Consider the following 19,364-nt stretch of genomic DNA (forward strand, 5'->3'; position numbering starts at 1 on the left):
GTATTGTACGGGCCCCATCATACGTCAACACTCCCCCACACAGTAAGGTCTTCCTTACTCTAACTCTGTACGCCCTCTTAGCAATCCCTTACATCGACTCTATTTCATAGTCATCGCTCTATATAGTTTTATAAATCAATTTTATGTATTGATATTCTTTTCCTCAATGCAAAAAAAACATGTACGCAAATATACTGTTGTTTCAATTTTTGATATGGTGTTAGGTATATTTGAAACATGGGGTCGCATTGCATGAGGTTGCACATAAGGAGTGAATACAAAACAGTTATTTGTATACAAAGAGATGATCTTATTATATTTGTCCTCGATTCTTTATTTTTAGTAACATAAAGTGAAATTTGGTTCATAATATTAATACACTGAACAGTGAAACTCTAACCATACAATGTGGATGCAATTTGTTCCATCACGATTCAGGTTTAGGAGAAACCTTACCATGTACAGTTTGGAACTTGGTGACTATGTTAGAATTTTTTTGATACATTCTGGAGGCCAAGAAAATTTGGAAGTCCTGTAATTTTTTTTAGGATTTGAGAAGTCTGGATTGAATCAGACAAATCTAGCTTGTTCAAAATGTCTAAATTTGAGCTATATTTGGCAGGATGTGACAAAACTTCTTTGGACATACGTTCATCTTTAGTATGACTTAAAGTAAAGACATTTGAAACTTTCTATCAATTGCCATGTCATACATCCAATCAGAATTCCATGAAAAAAGGGAAGCTTGTGAAAAAAACTTGAATTGCATAATTTATCTGCATAACAAATCCCAATTTGTATTGAAAAGCAAACAGCATGTATATTTCAAATGGTACTAGTAGCAAAACACATACATAAATGGGCCTGAATTCAGAAAGATGTAGAGATTTGTGAACATGGAGGTGGGATATAAGTAGGTGCTTTCCAACATATGCGGAATAATGGGCTTCAATTGGAGCCAATTATGACAGTCAACCTTGCATTTTTTATCAGTAAAATCAATCAGTTGATTTCTTTGGAGAAGTAAGAGCCATGAAGCAGTTCTTAGGCATCAAAAGATGGAAAGCTAGAGAGAGATTGAATATTTGTGGCCTCTGTGAGTTGCCAGATATAGACATGCAAGAGTTTCATAAACACTAGGCTTGCTTTGTCTAAGAAGTAGCAATTTTATGAATATTGAAAGTAGGCGATTTTGAATAATTGGATTGGTTTTGAAATATAGGTGTTAGTTTTGTCATGTGACAACAATGGCTGAAAAAGACCGAGAACTCTTCTACTTACTTTCCTAATTGGTTTCTAGAGACTTTGGGTATCCTAACTTATCACATGTAAATGTCCATTGAGGCAATTTAGAAGCGTTCAAGTTTAATTTTTTGAACCGTAGTATTTATAAGTTAAAAATCTACCATAGGCAAAAGAGCATAGTTGAGTGTATAAAAGAGCTGCTGTAGTGATCTAGAGATGGAAATAAGTTGTTTCAAATTTTCAAGCAATCTAAGATCATTATTTCCATTCAAGATAGTGGAAGGTGTGTTTTTAAATTTTACTCACTAATTGATTTAGTTTTCTCCTCGGAATTACATCAGATATATAAGCAAAATTGCATCAGAATTATGAGCAGAATTACAGTAGATTATGAGCAAATTTATAGGAGACCTTTCAAGTGATTTAAGGTATATATGTGGCAAACTTTTTAAAGAAGTTGAAGGCAGATTTCTAGCAGAACTTTCAAGGAGATTTGAGCAGATTTATAGCAGACCTTTCAAGGAGATAAAAGGTACATTTATAGCAGATCTTTCAAGTGATTTAATTCTGATTTTAAAGGTGATTTATAGGAGATTTGAGGTAGAGTTGAAGGAGATTTGTTTTCATGATGAGTATGATTCTCTTGTGTTACCAGTTGGTGCCTCTCAATAGAAGAGATTGGCCTCTCTTGCTGGGTTGGTGCTCAATGGTGGGGATTGGTGTATCCAGTGAGTTAGTTTCTACAAAGTTTTGTAGTTTCTACAAAGTTTTGTATGGACTGCTGTCTCCAATAGGTTGGTGCCTACAATGTTTGTAAGAGGAGTCTTTATTAACAATATTTTGCCATGGTTTTCTCAGGAAAGCATTTCCACATAAATCTTGCGTTCTTAGTTGCTGATGTTGCATGATTGATGATTATTGTGATTATCAATTTGGAAGAGTAAAAGATTGCCTTATACTGATTTACCACACCTTTAGTATAAGCATGTGCTCATCACTTTGTATATAGACATTTTTTAATTCATTTCTTACGCAAACCTCATACAATCCTCAAGTTTTGAATATAGCTAACACCATACCAAAAACTGAAATAGGGTTATACTTATGTGTGAATATTTTTGCATTGTGAGAAATAATATCAATACATATTGATATAATTGATTAGTACACTATATGAAGCGATGTCTATAATGCTTGATTAGATGTTTACTCAATTATGAAGTGCAATTAAATATGATAGCTAATGTAAAGGCCTAAATTGAAACAATTTTATAAACTTTTTGCTTCATCAACATTGTTATCCTCATATTGAACTGCCACCATTATATTTGTGTGCTGTAGTGAGACGGATTCTCATGCAAGCCTCACACAGTAGATAAAGAGCAATTTGTTTAGTAGAATTTTCGTTTCCCCTTGAGAATAGTTCTGATGAAGCTTTGGTAGTCTCTGCATCAAACACAATCTGTGACTATACAATTTGCATCCATGCAACATAATTGTTAACCATATATCACATATCTCCTATGCAATTAAAACTTGATCCAATATATGATCTCCTAACCAAAAACATAATTCCTTTCGGCTTCTAGAATGAAATGTGTAGAATCTTTGACCAAAACAATAAAGTGATGATAGCCAATCAAGAGTAAATAACTCTGATGTTGGCTGAACCAAAATATATCATTTATGGAAATTAATTCTCCAACCAATACATCATACTGGTAAATCATTGCCAACCGCCCTGTTCTTCACAGAACTGTCAGCCCAATACTCAGAAATGAATATCTCCATAATGCAACCACTTCAAACCTTGCAATGATCGTATTAGATGTAAGCATGTGTACCACCATGCCCCACAATCTCATGCTATAACTAAATCTGCTCATATTTAATTGGTCTTTCTGACTGCCTGAACACTGCTTCCAGTAGACTAATTTTTTTTGCAAGTGTAAAACTTCCAGTAAATCCTCTCAACTCCAAAATGACCATGAAAAAGAATATTAGTTGTTATCAATGACAACTTACCATGCTTTGCTAAACACTCTTGCTAAGGTCCCAAGTTTTATGTTCGTTTTCAAGCTTATCATATGACTCCATAATAGCTTCTTTATTTGATTTGAGAAACAGATTATCATAGGTCACATTAGCTTCAATGTCAAACACGGGATTATTAACAAGCTGAAAGTTATCCTTGTTTCCAAACCTATCTTTTTTCCAAATTTTATTATCTGATTTCTGCAGACAATAGTTTGAGTCATGGTGCTTCGCTATGTTTTTGATCCCTTAATCTCATCATTTCCTTCTTTGACCTCTTTTTTTTTTGAAGTGTCCAGTTACTACACCTTGATTTTCTATCTGTAAGGTTTCATGAGCATCTATCAACTTATCCATTTCTTGCTTATGTTGATCTGGCATCTCATGACATCTAGCTGTTGATCTATCTTTGCTTACTATGTTTGTTATCTCATCTTTCTGTGACATTTCATTATTTATCTTCCTCAAGGTGAGCAAATTGGACACACAATGACTTCTTATTCACTATCATTAGAAATGATACTCTTCTCATCCACAGCCACCAACTTGTTAGTGGATGCCATGTACTTATGAGGATGAAAAGGGTAATTATGAATGCCATTTTGACTTATAAAATCATTAGTTATCCTCAATACATGATCCTTAAGATGGAGTAACAGCAATCTGATAATCTTCATGAATGTATGTACTCAATTTATTTTGATAGAAGAAACATGTGAAGAATCAACTGCTTCTTGTAATGCTTGATGATTATCTATTGATTTATCTTTTTCCAAGGTTTCGTGACTTGCAACTGTCAAACTCTTTACGCTATCTCCCCTTGGTGCAACGACCTTCAAGGCCTTAAATGACTGATTATTGGTTAGATGAGTCTGTGCGTGTGTGAAACTCTTGATGCAATATTTGAATCATAATCATTCCTCTCTTGTACATTCAAGCGTTCTTGCTTTCCAATTTTACTCCATAGGTCAAAGTAATGATCTCTATGCTCTTTGGGCAAGTGCTTCATCCTTATAGGCATATTGTGTTGTAATCCTTATCTATCCAATCCTGTTGAAATTGATCTTGTAGATCTACCAATGTGGGTTCATTGCTTTCTTCATGTTCCACTCAGGTGGGAATGTTAGTATCATCAGTATCGAATTTGTTGAATGCATATGTCTAGTTGGAGTATGATTACTGTTGGATTGATCTCCATTTCCTTCATGGCCTCCTTTGTTGCCATTACAGTTGTTATTATTGTTGTTGCTTAACATGGATTTTGTTAGTAAGTCCAACAGTCAAGCCATTCTTTCTTGACTGATTCTTTGCTCTGCCACTGTTTGATTCACGCAGTTGTTAATTTTTCCATGTCTGCCCATACCAGTTTCTTCTTGTTTGCTCTTCTTTGAGGAGGACTTGAATGTTATCTTATCTTCTGTAGTTTGGTGGATTTCTTTCTGTAATAGCACTTAGTTTCTTTATGATTCATAACCTTCAGAAGTTGGCGATATAGCTTGCTCTAATACCATTGTAATGTCCCTTATATGATTTCTTAGGATCTGGACAAATTCTTATAATGCAAATTGCAACAGACTTCTTTCTATCTATAACATACACACAACTCTTTAATTTGCCACAAATGAGTTTATGTAATGTGACTTGCTAATTTGTATAGTATCAAAATCCCTTTCTAATGAATTTGACAAGGAAAGATTGATCAATGCAATTGTCTGCTATCTTGATGTAAAAAATAATTCTGGTATAGTTCTCAAATCAATGATTGTATAATTGCTATATTATAGAAATTGTCCTTGATCAACAAATATTGATTATATTATCCTTATATCCAAATGCTCTGTGCAAGATAACCGCTTATATAGTAGATATCGATCTGAAAAATGGATTGAACAAACAACTGCAATATCTGATTTAACTTTGGCAGGAATGTTGTTTATGAAGATTGTTCTGAACAAACTAATGCAAGATAAATGCTGATATGACAAGGGTTGATCTGATTATATATAAATAGGTTTTAAATATTATACTGATCTGAATTTGACGAAGAGTTTTAAATATTATACTGATCTGATTATATATAAATAGGTTTTAAATATTATACTGATCTGAATTTGACAAAGAATTTGTCAAAGATGTGCCGGAAGGTCATCAACTTGTTGAGTCCCCTGACTATCTTACTTAAGTCTTGTTGATATTGCATAAGATAAAGATCCTATGTCGCTATCAGAAGGGCTACTTTCAATATTCATAAAATTGCTACTTCTTAGACAAAGCAAGCCTAGTGTTTATGAAACTCTTGCATGTCTATATCTGGCAACTCACAGAGGCCACAAATATTCAATCTCTCTCCAGCTTTCCAACTTTTGATGCCTAAGAAGTGCTTCATGGCTCTTACTTCTCCAAAGAAATCAACTGATTGATTTTACTGATAAAAAATGCAAGGTTGACTGTCATAATTGGCTCCAATTGAAGCCCATTATTCCGCGTATGTTTGAAAGCACCTACTTATATCCCACCTCCATGTTCACAAATCTCTACATCTTTCTGAATTCAGGCCAATTTATGTATGTGTTTTGCTACTAGTACCATTTGAAATATACATGCTGTTTTCTTTTCAATAAAAATTGGGATTTGTTATGCAGATAAATTATGCAATTCAAGTTTTTTTCACAAGCTTCCCTTTTTTCATGGAATTCTGATTGGATGTATGACATGGCAATTGATAGAAAGTTTCAAATGTCTTTACTTTAAGTCATACTAAAGATGAACGTATGTCCAAAGAAGTTTTGTCACATCCTGCCAGATATAGCTTAAATTTAGACATTTTGAACAAGCTAGATTTATTTGATTCAGGCCAGACTTCTCAGATCCTAAAAAATATTACAGGACTTCCAAATTTTCTTGGCCTCCAGAATGTATCAAAAAAATTCTAACATAGTCACCAAGTTCCAAACTGTACATGGTAGTGTTTCTTTTGAACCTGAATCGTGATGGAACAAATTGCATCCACATTGTATGGTTAGAGTTTCACTGTTCAGTGTATTAATATTATGAACCAAATTTCACTTTATGTTACTAAAAATAAAGAATCGAGGACAAATATAATAAGATCATCTCTTTGTATACAGATAACTGTTTTGTATTCACTCCTTATGTGCAACCTCATGCAATGCGACCCCATGTTTCAAATATACCTAACACCATATCAAAAATTGAAACAACAGTATATTTGCGTACATGTTTTTTCTGCATTGAGGAAAAGAATATCAATACATAAAATTGATTTATAAAACTATATAGAGCGATGACTATGAAATAGAGTCGATGTAAGGGATTGCTAAGAGGGTGTACAGAGTTAGAGTAAGGAAGACCTTACTGTGTGGGGGAGTGTTGACGTACGATGGGACCCGTACAATACAGCCATGTAGAGTGTACGATGGACTAAGTTTGTACGAGGTGAGGGGATGTTTTGGCATATAGTAGGAATGGATTTTCGTACAGAGCATACAAATACAAGATGACTATTTTTTAAAAATCCACATATCATCTATTTAAATATACTGATTAGTTCACAAAGATCAAGCGTTCTATGAGAACAAAACTAAATAGGAGTAGTAAAATTGAAATTATTTCACAACAAATCCCTCAGCATTGTGTATAGCACCTGGGCATTATGACTTGCACGAGCAATGGTGCATCTGAAGAAATGTACGACGTCTTCCATGATGCAATTGACGCGCCGGAAGGTCATCATCTTCTTGAGTCCCCTGACTATCTTACTTAAGTCTTGTTGATATTGCATAAGATAAAGATCCTATGTCGCTATCAAAAGGGCTACATCACTTAACCAGAATGAGAAAATGGAAGCACAAAGATGTCACCTAAATCCACACAAGGGCGGAAGGTAACGCGAATACTATTGGCACTAATATGACATTTCCCATACTTAGAAAAACTCCTTCTCCTGTGCTACGAAGAAGAATCCGCTCATATGATAATAATTCTTTTCCTAAATAATTCTCACGCCATAAGCTATATTTAGCCTCCGCTCCTGAAAACAAGTCAGAATTACCTCTCTGCTGTAGGTAAATCTTTACACATGCCCCTATCCAGTCGCAACATCCAGAAATAGCAGCCATTTCCCCTGTTGGATGACTGACAGCTTTCGAAATGTTGTAATCTTAACCATGCTAGTTTACTAATTTTATGGCAATTCTACAAACAACACCATCTCAAGTAGTTCTAGAGAACTCTCAGCGCACTCAGAGGAATCCAGTTTCGTTCAGTACCCACGTTGAGCAACTACTGGCAAAGTGTATGATTCTCTTGTGTTACCAGTCGGTGCCTCTCAATAGAAGAGATTGGCCTCTCTTGCTGGGTTGGTGCTCAATGGTGGGGATTGGTGTATCCAGTGAGTTAGTTTCTACAAAGTTTTGTATGGACTGCTGTCTCCAATAGGTTGGTGCCTACAATGTTTGTAAGAGGAGTATGTATTAACAATATTTTGCCATGGTTTTCTCAGGAAAGCATTTCCACATAAATCTTGTGCTCTTAGTTGCTGATGTTGCATGATTGATGATTATTGTGATTATCAATTTGGAAGAGTAAAAGATTGCCTTATACTGATTTACCACACCTTTAGCATAAGCATGTGCTCATCACTTTGTATATAGACATTTTTTAATTCATTTCTTCGGCCAACCTCATACAATCCTCAAGTTCTGAATATAGATAACACCATACCAAAAATTGAAATAGGGGTATACTTATGTGTGAATATTTTTGCATTGTGAGAAATAATATCAATACATATTGATATAATTGATTAGCACACTATATGAAGCGATGTCTATAATGCTTGATTAGATGTTTACTCAATTATGAAGTGCAATTAAATATGATAGCTAATGTAAAGGCCTAAATTGAAACAATTGTATAAACTTTTTACTTCATCAACATTGTTATCCTCATATTGAACAGCCACCATTATATTTGTGTGCTGTAGTGAGACAGATTCTCATGCAAGCCTCACACAGTAGATAAAGAGCAATTTGTTTAGTAGAATTTTCGTTTACCCTTGAGAATAGTTCTGATGAAGCTTTGGTAGTCTCTGCATCAAACACAATCTGTGACTATACAATTTGCATCCATGCAACATAATTGTTAACCATATATCACATATCTCCTATGCAATTAAAACTTGATCCAATATATGATCTCCTAACCAAAAACATAATTCCTTTCGGCTTCTAGAATGAAATGTGTAGAATCTTTGACCAAAACAATAAAGTTATGATAGCCAATCAAGAGTAAATAACTCTGATGTTGGCTGAACCAAAATATATCATTTATGGAAATTAATTCTCCAACCAATACATCATACTGGTAAATCATTGCCAACCGCCCTGTTCTTCACAGAACTGTCAGCCCAATACTCAGAAATGAATATCTCCATAATGCAACCACTTCAAACCTTGCGATGATCATATTAGACGTAATCATGTGTACCACCATGCCCCACAATCTCATGCTGTAACTAAATCTGCTCATATTTAATTGGTCTTTCTGACTGCCTGAACACTGCTTCCAGTAGACTAATTTTTTTTGCAAGTGTAAAACTTCCAGTAAATCCTTTTCAACTCCAAAATGACCATGAAAAAGAATATTAGTTGTTATCAATGACAACTTACCATGCTTTGCTAAACACTCTTGCCCACACAACATGGGTGGCCTATGTAGACAGAGAACTTGTCTTTGTCCTGCCAATCATGTCTCAGTTCTAAGCCATAAATGATTGTTTCCAGTCTTTAGTTTTACTTCCAACAACCGACCATTATAGGGTTTGTAGAACATTTACTGTAGCTAAGCCCAAGGGCATTTTATAACACCCCTTGTTCGACAAGTGGCAGGAGTTCTTGTCCATCAAACATGGGGTGGCCTACTTAGATAGGGAATCCATCTTTGCCCACCCAACCGGGTCTCCTTACTAGCCCTTACATGATTGTTTTTATAGTTAATACTATAATATTGCATACCAATCACTTTCTTTAATATTTTAGATTATTGTACTATTTTCTGAGTTCTATTCAAATTATACTTGGTCATTTGATTTATGCCTATTGGTTGATATTTGTATGAATGTTTGATTGATTGAGTGAATTCCTTTGATTGTATAATTTGAGTTATTGGTGAGTGATGATTAAGTGATTGCTGATAAGATGATTGACCAGTGATAATGTAAGGAGTGTTGTTTGATATATTGGCAAAGATGATTGAATGAACGCCAATTTGATAGAAAGATGCTTGATTTCTTGATTCCAATATGAAGGGATGATTGATGTGGATTTGATGATAGTTTGCTTGATTTCATGATGGATTAATGATTGATGGATAAATGAAGGATTTCTTTTGATGGATTTATTAGTGATCCTTGAACACTTGGAATAAATTGTCTTGTTTGCTGTATTGGTGAAATGTCTACACCTTTTATGATGATTGAGACACCACAATTCATTGTTGCCTTTGGAAAAAAAAATGTTATTCCCCAAATCATTTTCCCTTGGATTTCATCCTCAAATAAAACTTTATCTTCTTTATATCATCTAGTGCGAGGATGAGTCACATCTCTTCATCATGTCTTTCCTTTGCAATAGTTACACCCTTTCAGTGTTAACACTTTCTGAAAGGGACACGATCCTTCATCATTTTCGCTCTTTGAGATAGACGACCTTTCATAATACAACCCTTTGCCCTTTGAAATAATTACTTATTTTCTTCCCCCTCCTATGCTCCCATTAATCCCTCCATAATTCCTATGCTCCATTCTTGTTTACTCCTCCCACATCTCCTTTCAAATGATTTTTTGCTATTCCTATTGTATTCCATGTTTGTGGGACATTTATTCTCTTATAATTTTATTTTATTATTATTGCTTATCAGTAATTCCAATTCAAAAAGATGACATTTCAACGAGGATAGATTGAATTCCAAGCCCTTTTCGAGTTTGTCTTTATGAGAAACCACATAAAGTGATATAATTCAGTTTCATCTCCTTTATGAGCTCTAATAATCCACTTAGTACACAAATATCACACTTGCTGATGAGTTTCCATTAAATGCACGCTGGTAGGCTCACAAGGGAGACAACAAAAATCCTAGACATCTCTATGAAATTCCTTTTCATGTGTAGAAGCAGCCCAAATAAAGTCTTAAAGAACCCTTGGAACTGGCCCAACATAAAGAGTGATAAATATGCATGTTATAAATTTGTGAATAAGAATTTTAAAAATTTCTTGTTAATCATGAACAACGTGATAAGATTTGGAGATCTAAGAAGGGACCACAATCAAAAATTGCTGAAGGGTTTGTTCCTACTCAATAGATGGATCTTCAACTATAAAGATTTGTTAGTAATGGTTGACAAAAACTTGATGTTACTAGAATCTATCAACCTTCAAGTTTGTTTTCGCTTAGTTATAAAGTACTTGCTACCATCTTGGAGCACTAGCTTGCATATTTCCTCGTTCTGACATCATAATACCATAAGGAATCAAAAGCAATATGCCCTTATTTAGTGGTGAAAGTTCAAGTGATAAAGTGCTATGAAGCCCAAGTGCTTTTTTGAGATAACAATCTAGAATACTGTGTGAATTTTTTAGGCAACTCTAAAGATGAGGTTTTATCTTCTCAACAACACTGTCTACAGGGATTAGGCACAAGAAGACTGAATCGTCCACCTCAAAAATAAAATTAGCTTTGTGTTAATCCACAAAAAAACTTCTATTGATTCTGTGCACTTTGAAGATTATTCTTAAGTGACTTAAGGATGTCCCGACTCTCCTTAATCCAATCCTAGGCCTTGGGAGTTATGTTGTCTCCAAATTCCAATTCTATGTAGATGTAGCATCATATCCATACAAGCTCAAAAATGAGTCATCCCAATCAACCAATGATAGGTGGTATTACAGCATTGCTCAATTGAATGCAATAACCTAATCTAGGCCTTCTACTACCCCACAACATAATTGGGTAAATACCCTTCCACCCATTTGTTAGCAATCTTCGTTTGACCAACTGTTTGTGTATGGTAATTACTGCTTAGGGTCAGCTCTATGCCAGCCATCCTAAATAGCTCTTGGTGGAAGACATTGAGAAACCTGTTATCTTGATAATTTACAATGTTATTTGGTACCCCATGAAGTCAACACACCTCTATGAAGAACAACTTTGCAATGTGAGGTAACTTGTTCCTAGATGATATGGCAAAGAAATGTGCATGTTTGGTCAATTTGTCAATTACTACCTAGATGCCATCTCTACCATGCACTCTAGGAAGGCCAACAATGAAATCCATGGATATGCTTTCCGACTTCTACTCAGGGATGGATAATGACGACAATAAGCTTTCTTGGAAAGTATTCTTTGACTTGTCTTGTTGACAAGTCATACATTCACAAAGGCTCCAAAAATATTTCTCTCGCCCCACTCCATCTTCCTTTATGCTTTCCAAAATATTCATTTCCTTAAAAGACATGCCTCTTCCAAGGGAAGCAATTATCTTAAGGGTCATCACTGTTCATGAACTTAACTCCAAATGAACAAATTGGACCCCTAGGCATGAATTGATGCTTTTCTTAATGTTTGTTTGTTAATAAACATGATGCAATAGAGTCGCAGCCCTTTCATGTAAGATGAAGTCACACCTATTGGGAAATCACTAATTTTCATTAATAAGCTTGTCTTCTTGTTAATTGCCACTGTTAACAAATTGCACCCTTTACTGGACACTAAGGAAGTGACTTTCTGAAAAGGTATCAATGATATTGAAAGGATGTAAACTTTCGAAAGGGTCATAATTATGAATAGTTGTGACCCTTAAAAAAAATTGTGATTGTAAAGTATTGAGATTTTTCCAAAGAATTTTAGTTATGAAGTGTTGTGACTTTTTAAAGGATTTGTATTATGAAAGGTTGTGACTCTTGGAAAAAAAGAAACAAAAAAAATATTTTATCCTTTCCTTTTAATTAGAAAAGGAAGAATTTTAGAAAGTAAATATAGAGTTGAGATAATCGAGAAGGAATAATTCATTGAAGGGCCGACTAAGGATAGAGCCACATGGACCAAGAAAAGAAGGTAAGAAAAGTATGTTTATGGATTATATTTGTTTAATTATGTTTATGATTTTATTTATATTAATGAATCATACTTGTGGATAATATTGTGTTAGCTCATGGGGTTAACAACATAGAGAATAATGAGACTCAAAGCATGGAGCATGTGAGATATTAAGATCTTCATTGTCTGCCATGGCCGAGAGTCAATGTGCCAGAATATTCTGATTATGTCAACATATGCATATGTGATTGGCTTTGGATAGAGGATGTCTATCCAAGAAGAATCTTAAGGGGTGTGCTCCCAGGAAGACGGCGAGGTAGCTATGAGCTAGGGAGCCCGATCTGGAGACTTGCTTAAGATTGGGATTAAATTAGAGGGTAGAATAATATAGTTAGTTTTGTTGTTGTGATTCTAACCATTATTTGCAGGAATTACTTGTCCCAAATCTACCCTAATAGGGGGACATTACATTCTGCTCATCATTTTTGCAACCATATCTATTGTTATGAATTGAAGTTTGGCATTTAGAAAGAATGAGAATTTAGATCAGCAATATATTCCTTGCGTGCAAAGTGTTTGACAAAATTCTCAGGTCAAGTAATCAGGAAGTTGAATTCAAAATTGATAGGGATATTGCAGTTTGATCTCCCTTGGATAATCTACTCAAGCTTCACCATCTTCTTGCTAACCTACTTGATCTCTCGATGGTGCCTATTAAAATTCAGACCTTACAAGTTTAGGGGTAGTTTTGTTGGCGATCTTGGAGTTATATACTAGTATGTTGTGTTATTCCACTCTCCATGGTTGCAATCATTCTCATTTTATTGCCATTGTTATCATTGTTGTCATTGTTTCCATGGTTACCCTGACTTCTGTAACTCATCAGCTAAACCAACTGATGCTATCATCTAGCCAAACCATTTAAAATCTCCATGGTACTAAGCTTCTGCTCATCATGTCTATCACCTATACTTATTCAGAATTTGAAGTAAGAATCTCTCTCTTCTCCAATAAATGATAAACTCTGTATTCTCTAGACTCATGAAACAATTTCAGACATACTTTTCTCGCAACCCTCCAAGCTGGCAAGGTTGCTCTGGTTTGATTGTAAATGCATGGACCCAAATTGCTATGCAATTTTTTTCACTTCCCTTAATAATTAATTAACTGCCATTTGATCAACAGTTAACACGCTTGTTATTTGAAGAATTCTTGGTTGAGGCGTGCTATGCTTATTTTGGTAACATTTCCATTTATAACATTTGTAAAGTATTCATGGGACTCACTATTTGAAGTAAAAATTTATATGACAGTTTACATTGAGCAAGATACCAAGGTACAATGTAATTTGAATGGCGATTTTTCTTTACTAAAGAGTATATGTTCAGGGCAATGAAAATGAATTTTTGATCTCTGAAGCAGTAGGAAAATACTTTAGACATAGTATAAAATTCTCTAAGTTCTAATTTTCACTACTTGAAATGTCAATAAACCATAACAACATATTGTCTCCTTTTTGATGTTAAATCACTATATTCTCCCTCATATTGGGCTTCAGGAGTTTACTAGCAAAGAAAATACCATTGCCCAACTGTATACTGATGAGGCACCTAGGGATGTGAGTTTAATTGCCCAATTAGGTTGTTATTCTCATGCCAACAACAATCACCCTTATTACCTAACAAAGTGATAGAATACCTTCAAAGCCAATTTCCAACTGCATATGATGTGTTAAACATCTTAGAAATATTGACTCCTTGACTAAGATTCTGTAGGTCAAATAACTTGACCTGCTTTTTGTTCTCTTTTTCTTAGTTTTGAACAAAAATGATGGGTAGTAAAAATACTTATATTGCCACAACATCATGCAATAACTCATTGCCCAATTTTCGGTAGATTGGCGGTTGGATTTGAAAGTCACACTCACAACCACCCCACAAGACTGAAATTACATACCAAACTGTTATTTTGTCTTTCTTGTAAATCTATGCAATCCTCTAATAATTTGTCTTGCCTGGAAGACTTAGCGAATTGCCCAATATTTTATTCCAAGCCTGAAACCTGTATGCTTTCACCTGTAACCAAGTAGGAGGATAGTTTACCACCAAAACTGAGTTCCCTTAGGGTTTTGATCCAACGAAAAGCTCCAGATCCACAATAGAGGAAATAAACCAAGCATACCAAACAAACTCCCAATTATTCTTTTTATATTTACCTTCTGAAGGGCTTTTCAACTTCTTTCTTAAAATAATTTATTAAAGCACATTTATAGAGTGACTATCTTAATTTCCCTTCTAATTTCACTCAAATGACTATTTAATTTGTTAAATTTAAGCTCTTAGTAAATATTATTTTATTGGGCAACTTTTAATTAATTAAACAAATTTATTCCTTGGTTCCCTAGAAGTTTCCTACTAGAATTAAACAGGCTAAATGGGTCATCTTTGACTTTACCTGAAAGGGGACACTATAAATTCCCAACATTTTAATTATAAATAGTGTATACTATATTTTAAGATGTACGCTTTCTATTATTTTTTACTTGAGGCTCATATATTGGGTGTAAAGATGATTGATATATTTCCGACTCTCTACAATGAATGCATACTAATGATACTCTTGGCAGCCTATAAAAATGAACAAGTATCTTTAACACTTTAAATGAGCTCTAACTTGGTTGTTTTGCCTTTTTTGGGTTTGATAGCTAGTATTCAATCAATGAGAATGAATCAGAGTATTTTTTGTACATTTTAATGCCTTAAAACATCACCAAAGCAATTGTAAAACTAAATATAATGAAATATATCTACAAATATTTAAAGAACAGAATAGAGAATTTGTGGCGTAAATGCTTCTGAGAATTTTTATCACAATTTGTTTGACCAACTATCATATAATTTGAACCTTGTTATCTATCCTTTTCTCCTTGGTTATTTGTCTATATGCTATTTCTAATTCAATATTGTGTGTCTCTGATGTACACTATTGACGTCAATGCTACACCTTAATCTAGGTTCAAAGAGGAGAATTTAGTTATGTTTTACATTTTTCTAACTTGATAGATGATTTCTATTAAGGGAGCTAGTTAATGCATTTTCCGCTTATATATTAAATTGAGTGTAAAACCAATTGGTGACTACAGGCCCCTTCTCATCTAAGGATGGCGACATCAAGGGGAAACAAAAGTTCTACTGAAGAAAATGCTCTTTCTTTGTTGGGAAATGCTTGTATGAGAATGGATCTCATCACAAGACACGATATAATGATGGAAGCACAATATGAAGATGATAATGTTGGTGAGGTAATTGTTTTTCCTATTGCTTTAATTTAATTTTTCTTTACAACTTAGTAAATATCTAATATCAGTGTCAGATATGCCATTCTGTGTAGTATTCTGAATCAGTTATCAATTTTTTTTTCCATGATGCAAAAATATATGCGTATACCTATTTCCCCTGTTTGAAGTTTTGGTATGTTGGCTATATTTGAAACTGGGGGTTGCACATAAGAAATGAAGAAAACAGTTTCCTATACTCATAGATGATATTATCTTTTTCTTCCTTGTGTATTGTGTTTTGAAGTAACATAATTTGAAATGTAATTTTGCAATATTAATAAAATATGAATAATGAAAATGTGACCATACAATGTGGATGCATATTTGTTCCATCATGATTTGGGTTCATGAAATATTCTTTAATACTTTTGTAAGAAGCAAACAATTAGAGTTTGGACTGTGGTTACTATGTTTGAAAAAATTGATGCATTTAAGAGGCCAAAAAAGTTTGGAAATCATGTAAAATTCTATTGAAAAATCTGAACTCAATCTGAGAATTTAGGTGGTTTAAAAAATGTAGAATTCAGCCATACTTGGATGGACGTGTCAAGTTGTCAATGATGTTTTGGACTTGCCTGCACCTTTAGTATGATTTATAATAAAAATCCTTGAAAGAAAAATAATATCTCTCTCCATCAATTGCTTGTGTGATACGTTTGTCTATGTGAGTTTCTAACCATCCTAATGTGCAGGGAAGAACACTAGGTATCCAATCTGTTAAGTTTGTAGTTCAGTCAAATTGATATGATTGTGAGATTCATTATTGATGATAAATCATCTTTAGATAAATATTCTTATATATATATATATATATATATATATATATTATATGGTTATTTATATAATTAATATACTAACTAATGATGATTAACTATAGAGACATGTCTCCTCTCATATTTGTGAGTCCTCAAATCTGCATTTGGAAAACATCAATTACAATGGCCATGTTATTACATTTGTAGAAATCGATCCACAAAACTCAACATGGTATCAAAGCAGATTCGAACCTCTGGAAATCTTAATACTTGTTTTCCCTTTTGAATGAACTCTTTATCTCATTAAGATCTGTGGTATTAAAGAAAGATTAAAGTCCCCAACATTAGAAGGATGACACATAAATATGCACAGAAAATGCTGAAAATATCAGGTCGTCTGAGTCATAGATCTTGGTGTGAGACTCTTGCACGAATCTTCAGATGTATGTATTCAATGTTGTTTTTTTAGGAATAAAAAATTGTCACTAATGTTTAAAGATAGTTCAGGCCAGGCAGTAGCTCTTGCCAGATTCTGATGAGTAAACTAGGTTGTCAAACCCCGATAAGAAGTTCTCAGGGTTTGACATAGTTGTTGACATATCTAAAAATATCAATGTGGAAATAGAAACTTCAAACCTGATGCTAGAGCTCTTGGCAGGCTGCAGTTAACGAAAAAAGGTGGGGCTTCAGAGAAGTATCTCCCATTTTACCATATTGAGTAAATAAATAAATAAAACTGAATTCAATACTAGACATTCGTGATAAGTGATAGGCTTCATCAAAGACAATGAGCTTGGTTCTTATGATGACACTCACCGAATGAAAAAAAAATTAACTATATGTGAAACTGGAATGAGCTGATGGTGCATGCATAAACAATTAGTTGATGTACATTTTTGCAAGAAACATTGCCACAAAGACCAACCGCAACTGGTAGAAACATTAATCTGTGGTCTCAAATGTGTTGCTGACCAACTGTGGTAGTAAGAAGGGAGATTGGTGGAGTCAAACAAAATAATGTTGACACTAGACAAATCAGGGGTAAGACTCAAAACAGAATACAAAGGCGACATCCACAAAGGTAGATCAAATAAGGTGATTGCGAAAAACGTTAAAGTGCAACAAACTTAAAAAATGGGGAGTCATCAGACCCCAAAGCATGTAGACATATGAGGAGGAAGTAATGACTTCCTAAGGCTTAGGCGGACATCGACAGTAATTTGGTCACACTATCATTTATAAATATATCTAGTTGTTCGTCATTATCTAATTGCATTACATTGACACTCGTAGATTGCTTTAGAGAGATATGAGAAGGGACATGAGTGCATAGTTATAAAGTGCTAGAGGCATCAAACTTTTAAATGGGTAATGAAGGTCCCACCATATAGATTGAGCAGATTCATTCTAAAAGTGAATGTTCTATGAAACATAGGCCTCAAAAAGTAAATATTGAAATTGTATATATCCTAGGCAGGTCCTTTTGGATTGATCACATTGTAACATTAATAATGTGCAATAAAGGAGGGAAAAGTCATTTCCGCAACGATCACCTTCTAAGGGATTTGGTCTAAGCATAAAGACCATGTTGTATATGGGTTTCATACAAGGTAAAAAGAGGTATGCAAATTATTTCAAATTAGTTTCTATGAAAGGAATACACACACACACACACACACACACACACACATATATATATATATAATTTTATATGTGGTAATATTATGTTGAAAAAATAGATTAAACATATATACATAGAAGAGAGAATGTATATATGCATATATGTTCAATATATATATTTAAATTAGATATCTTGGAATAATGGGGATCATTCTCAAAGTAAGATTAGAGGGAATGGGGTTAGGTTATAATTATCTTTATTATATTGAAATGATCTTATTATGCAGAATTATTATCCTTGGGTATTATTGTAATGGCCCTTGCCAATAGGCCACTAATAACCACTAATACTGAACTGTGAAATTTTCTCAAGCACTTGAAATGCAAACTAAATACATTGCTGAAAGTAAAATGCTGAATAAAGGAAATTGTTGTGCAACAAATCTACTCAAATAACTGATGTAAAATAGTGCCAATATATTCGTTCAATGATAACCAAATGCTTTTACATATGATATGCGATTTTCAACTCAAAGCCTTAGTTACCAGATTCGTGAATTAGACCCTGGATTCGAATTTGGGTCTGATCCGGATCCGGATTCGCACGTGGATCCGTGAGGATCCGGGCAGGGTCCGTGATATTGCCTGTGGATCCGTTAGGATCCGTCACCCAAGGATCCTGATGGATCCATAGGCAGAACCAAGGATCCTGCTCGTATCCTCAAGGATCCAAGCACGAATCCTGAGGATCCAGCACGAATCCATGGCAATACAAGGTCGGGAACAAAACCCAAAGTAAACCAACCTGAGGGTTAAAGATGGAACAATGCTGATTATATCATAGTATTTCCCTCTATCTTTCTGCCGTGTAGTTCTGGTTATAAGATGGATCTCAGTAATCCTGTTGTGAACCCAGTTGCAGTTAGCTGTTGGTGCAAAAATTGGGTTGAAAGTTGAAACCCTATGACTGAAAATTGAGAAAACTATATGAGGAAACCTCCTCTATTAATTTTATATCTAAAAATTTCAAAAGATGAACACAAAATCTATGTTGCAGGATTTGGCTGGTTCCAAGGATGAACCTGCTTTTAAGAATTTTCATATGGGTCATATCTCAGTTATGTCTGACTCAATCTCTTTTGCCTCCTGTGACTATGGATAGGGTTTGGGAGAGGTCTCCTATCCACCCAAAGGCTGGTAGCCATAGGCCAATGAAGTTGTTTGATTACATACATAACATGAGATGAGTGTTGCAAACT

General features: G+C 34.3%; 2 protein-coding genes across 9 annotated transcripts in view; both read left to right on the forward strand.

The window, feature by feature from the left end:
* The window catches only part of LOC149537245 (serine/threonine-protein kinase BSK1-like), a 380,772-nt gene that overhangs the window by 1,223 nt on the left and 360,185 nt on the right, over positions 1-19,364 (forward strand). The gene's annotated exons all lie outside the window — the stretch shown is intronic.
* LOC149537246 (serine/threonine-protein kinase BSK1-like) overlaps positions 1-19,364 on the forward strand; it is a 99,525-nt gene that overhangs the window by 1,170 nt on the left and 78,991 nt on the right. For 5 of the 7 annotated variants that reach the window (XM_089807486.1, XM_089807489.1, XM_089807490.1 and 2 more), the window contains exon 2: positions 15,536-15,694. In XM_089807486.1, coding sequence (XP_089663612.1) covers positions 15,536-15,694 — 159 coding nt within the window. Of the gene's footprint in view, positions 1-1,043; positions 7,738-15,535; positions 15,695-19,364 lie in introns of those variants that run through there. The other 2 variants (XM_089807492.1, XM_089807491.1) reach the window with 2 other exon arrangements.

The sequence above is a fragment of the Cupressus sempervirens genome, chromosome 10 (genome assembly GCF_028749045.1).
Source record: "Cupressus sempervirens isolate cs-2001-9-10 chromosome 10, ASM2874904v1, whole genome shotgun sequence".
In the NCBI taxonomy this organism is placed as follows: Eukaryota; Viridiplantae; Streptophyta; class Pinopsida; order Cupressales; family Cupressaceae; genus Cupressus; species Cupressus sempervirens.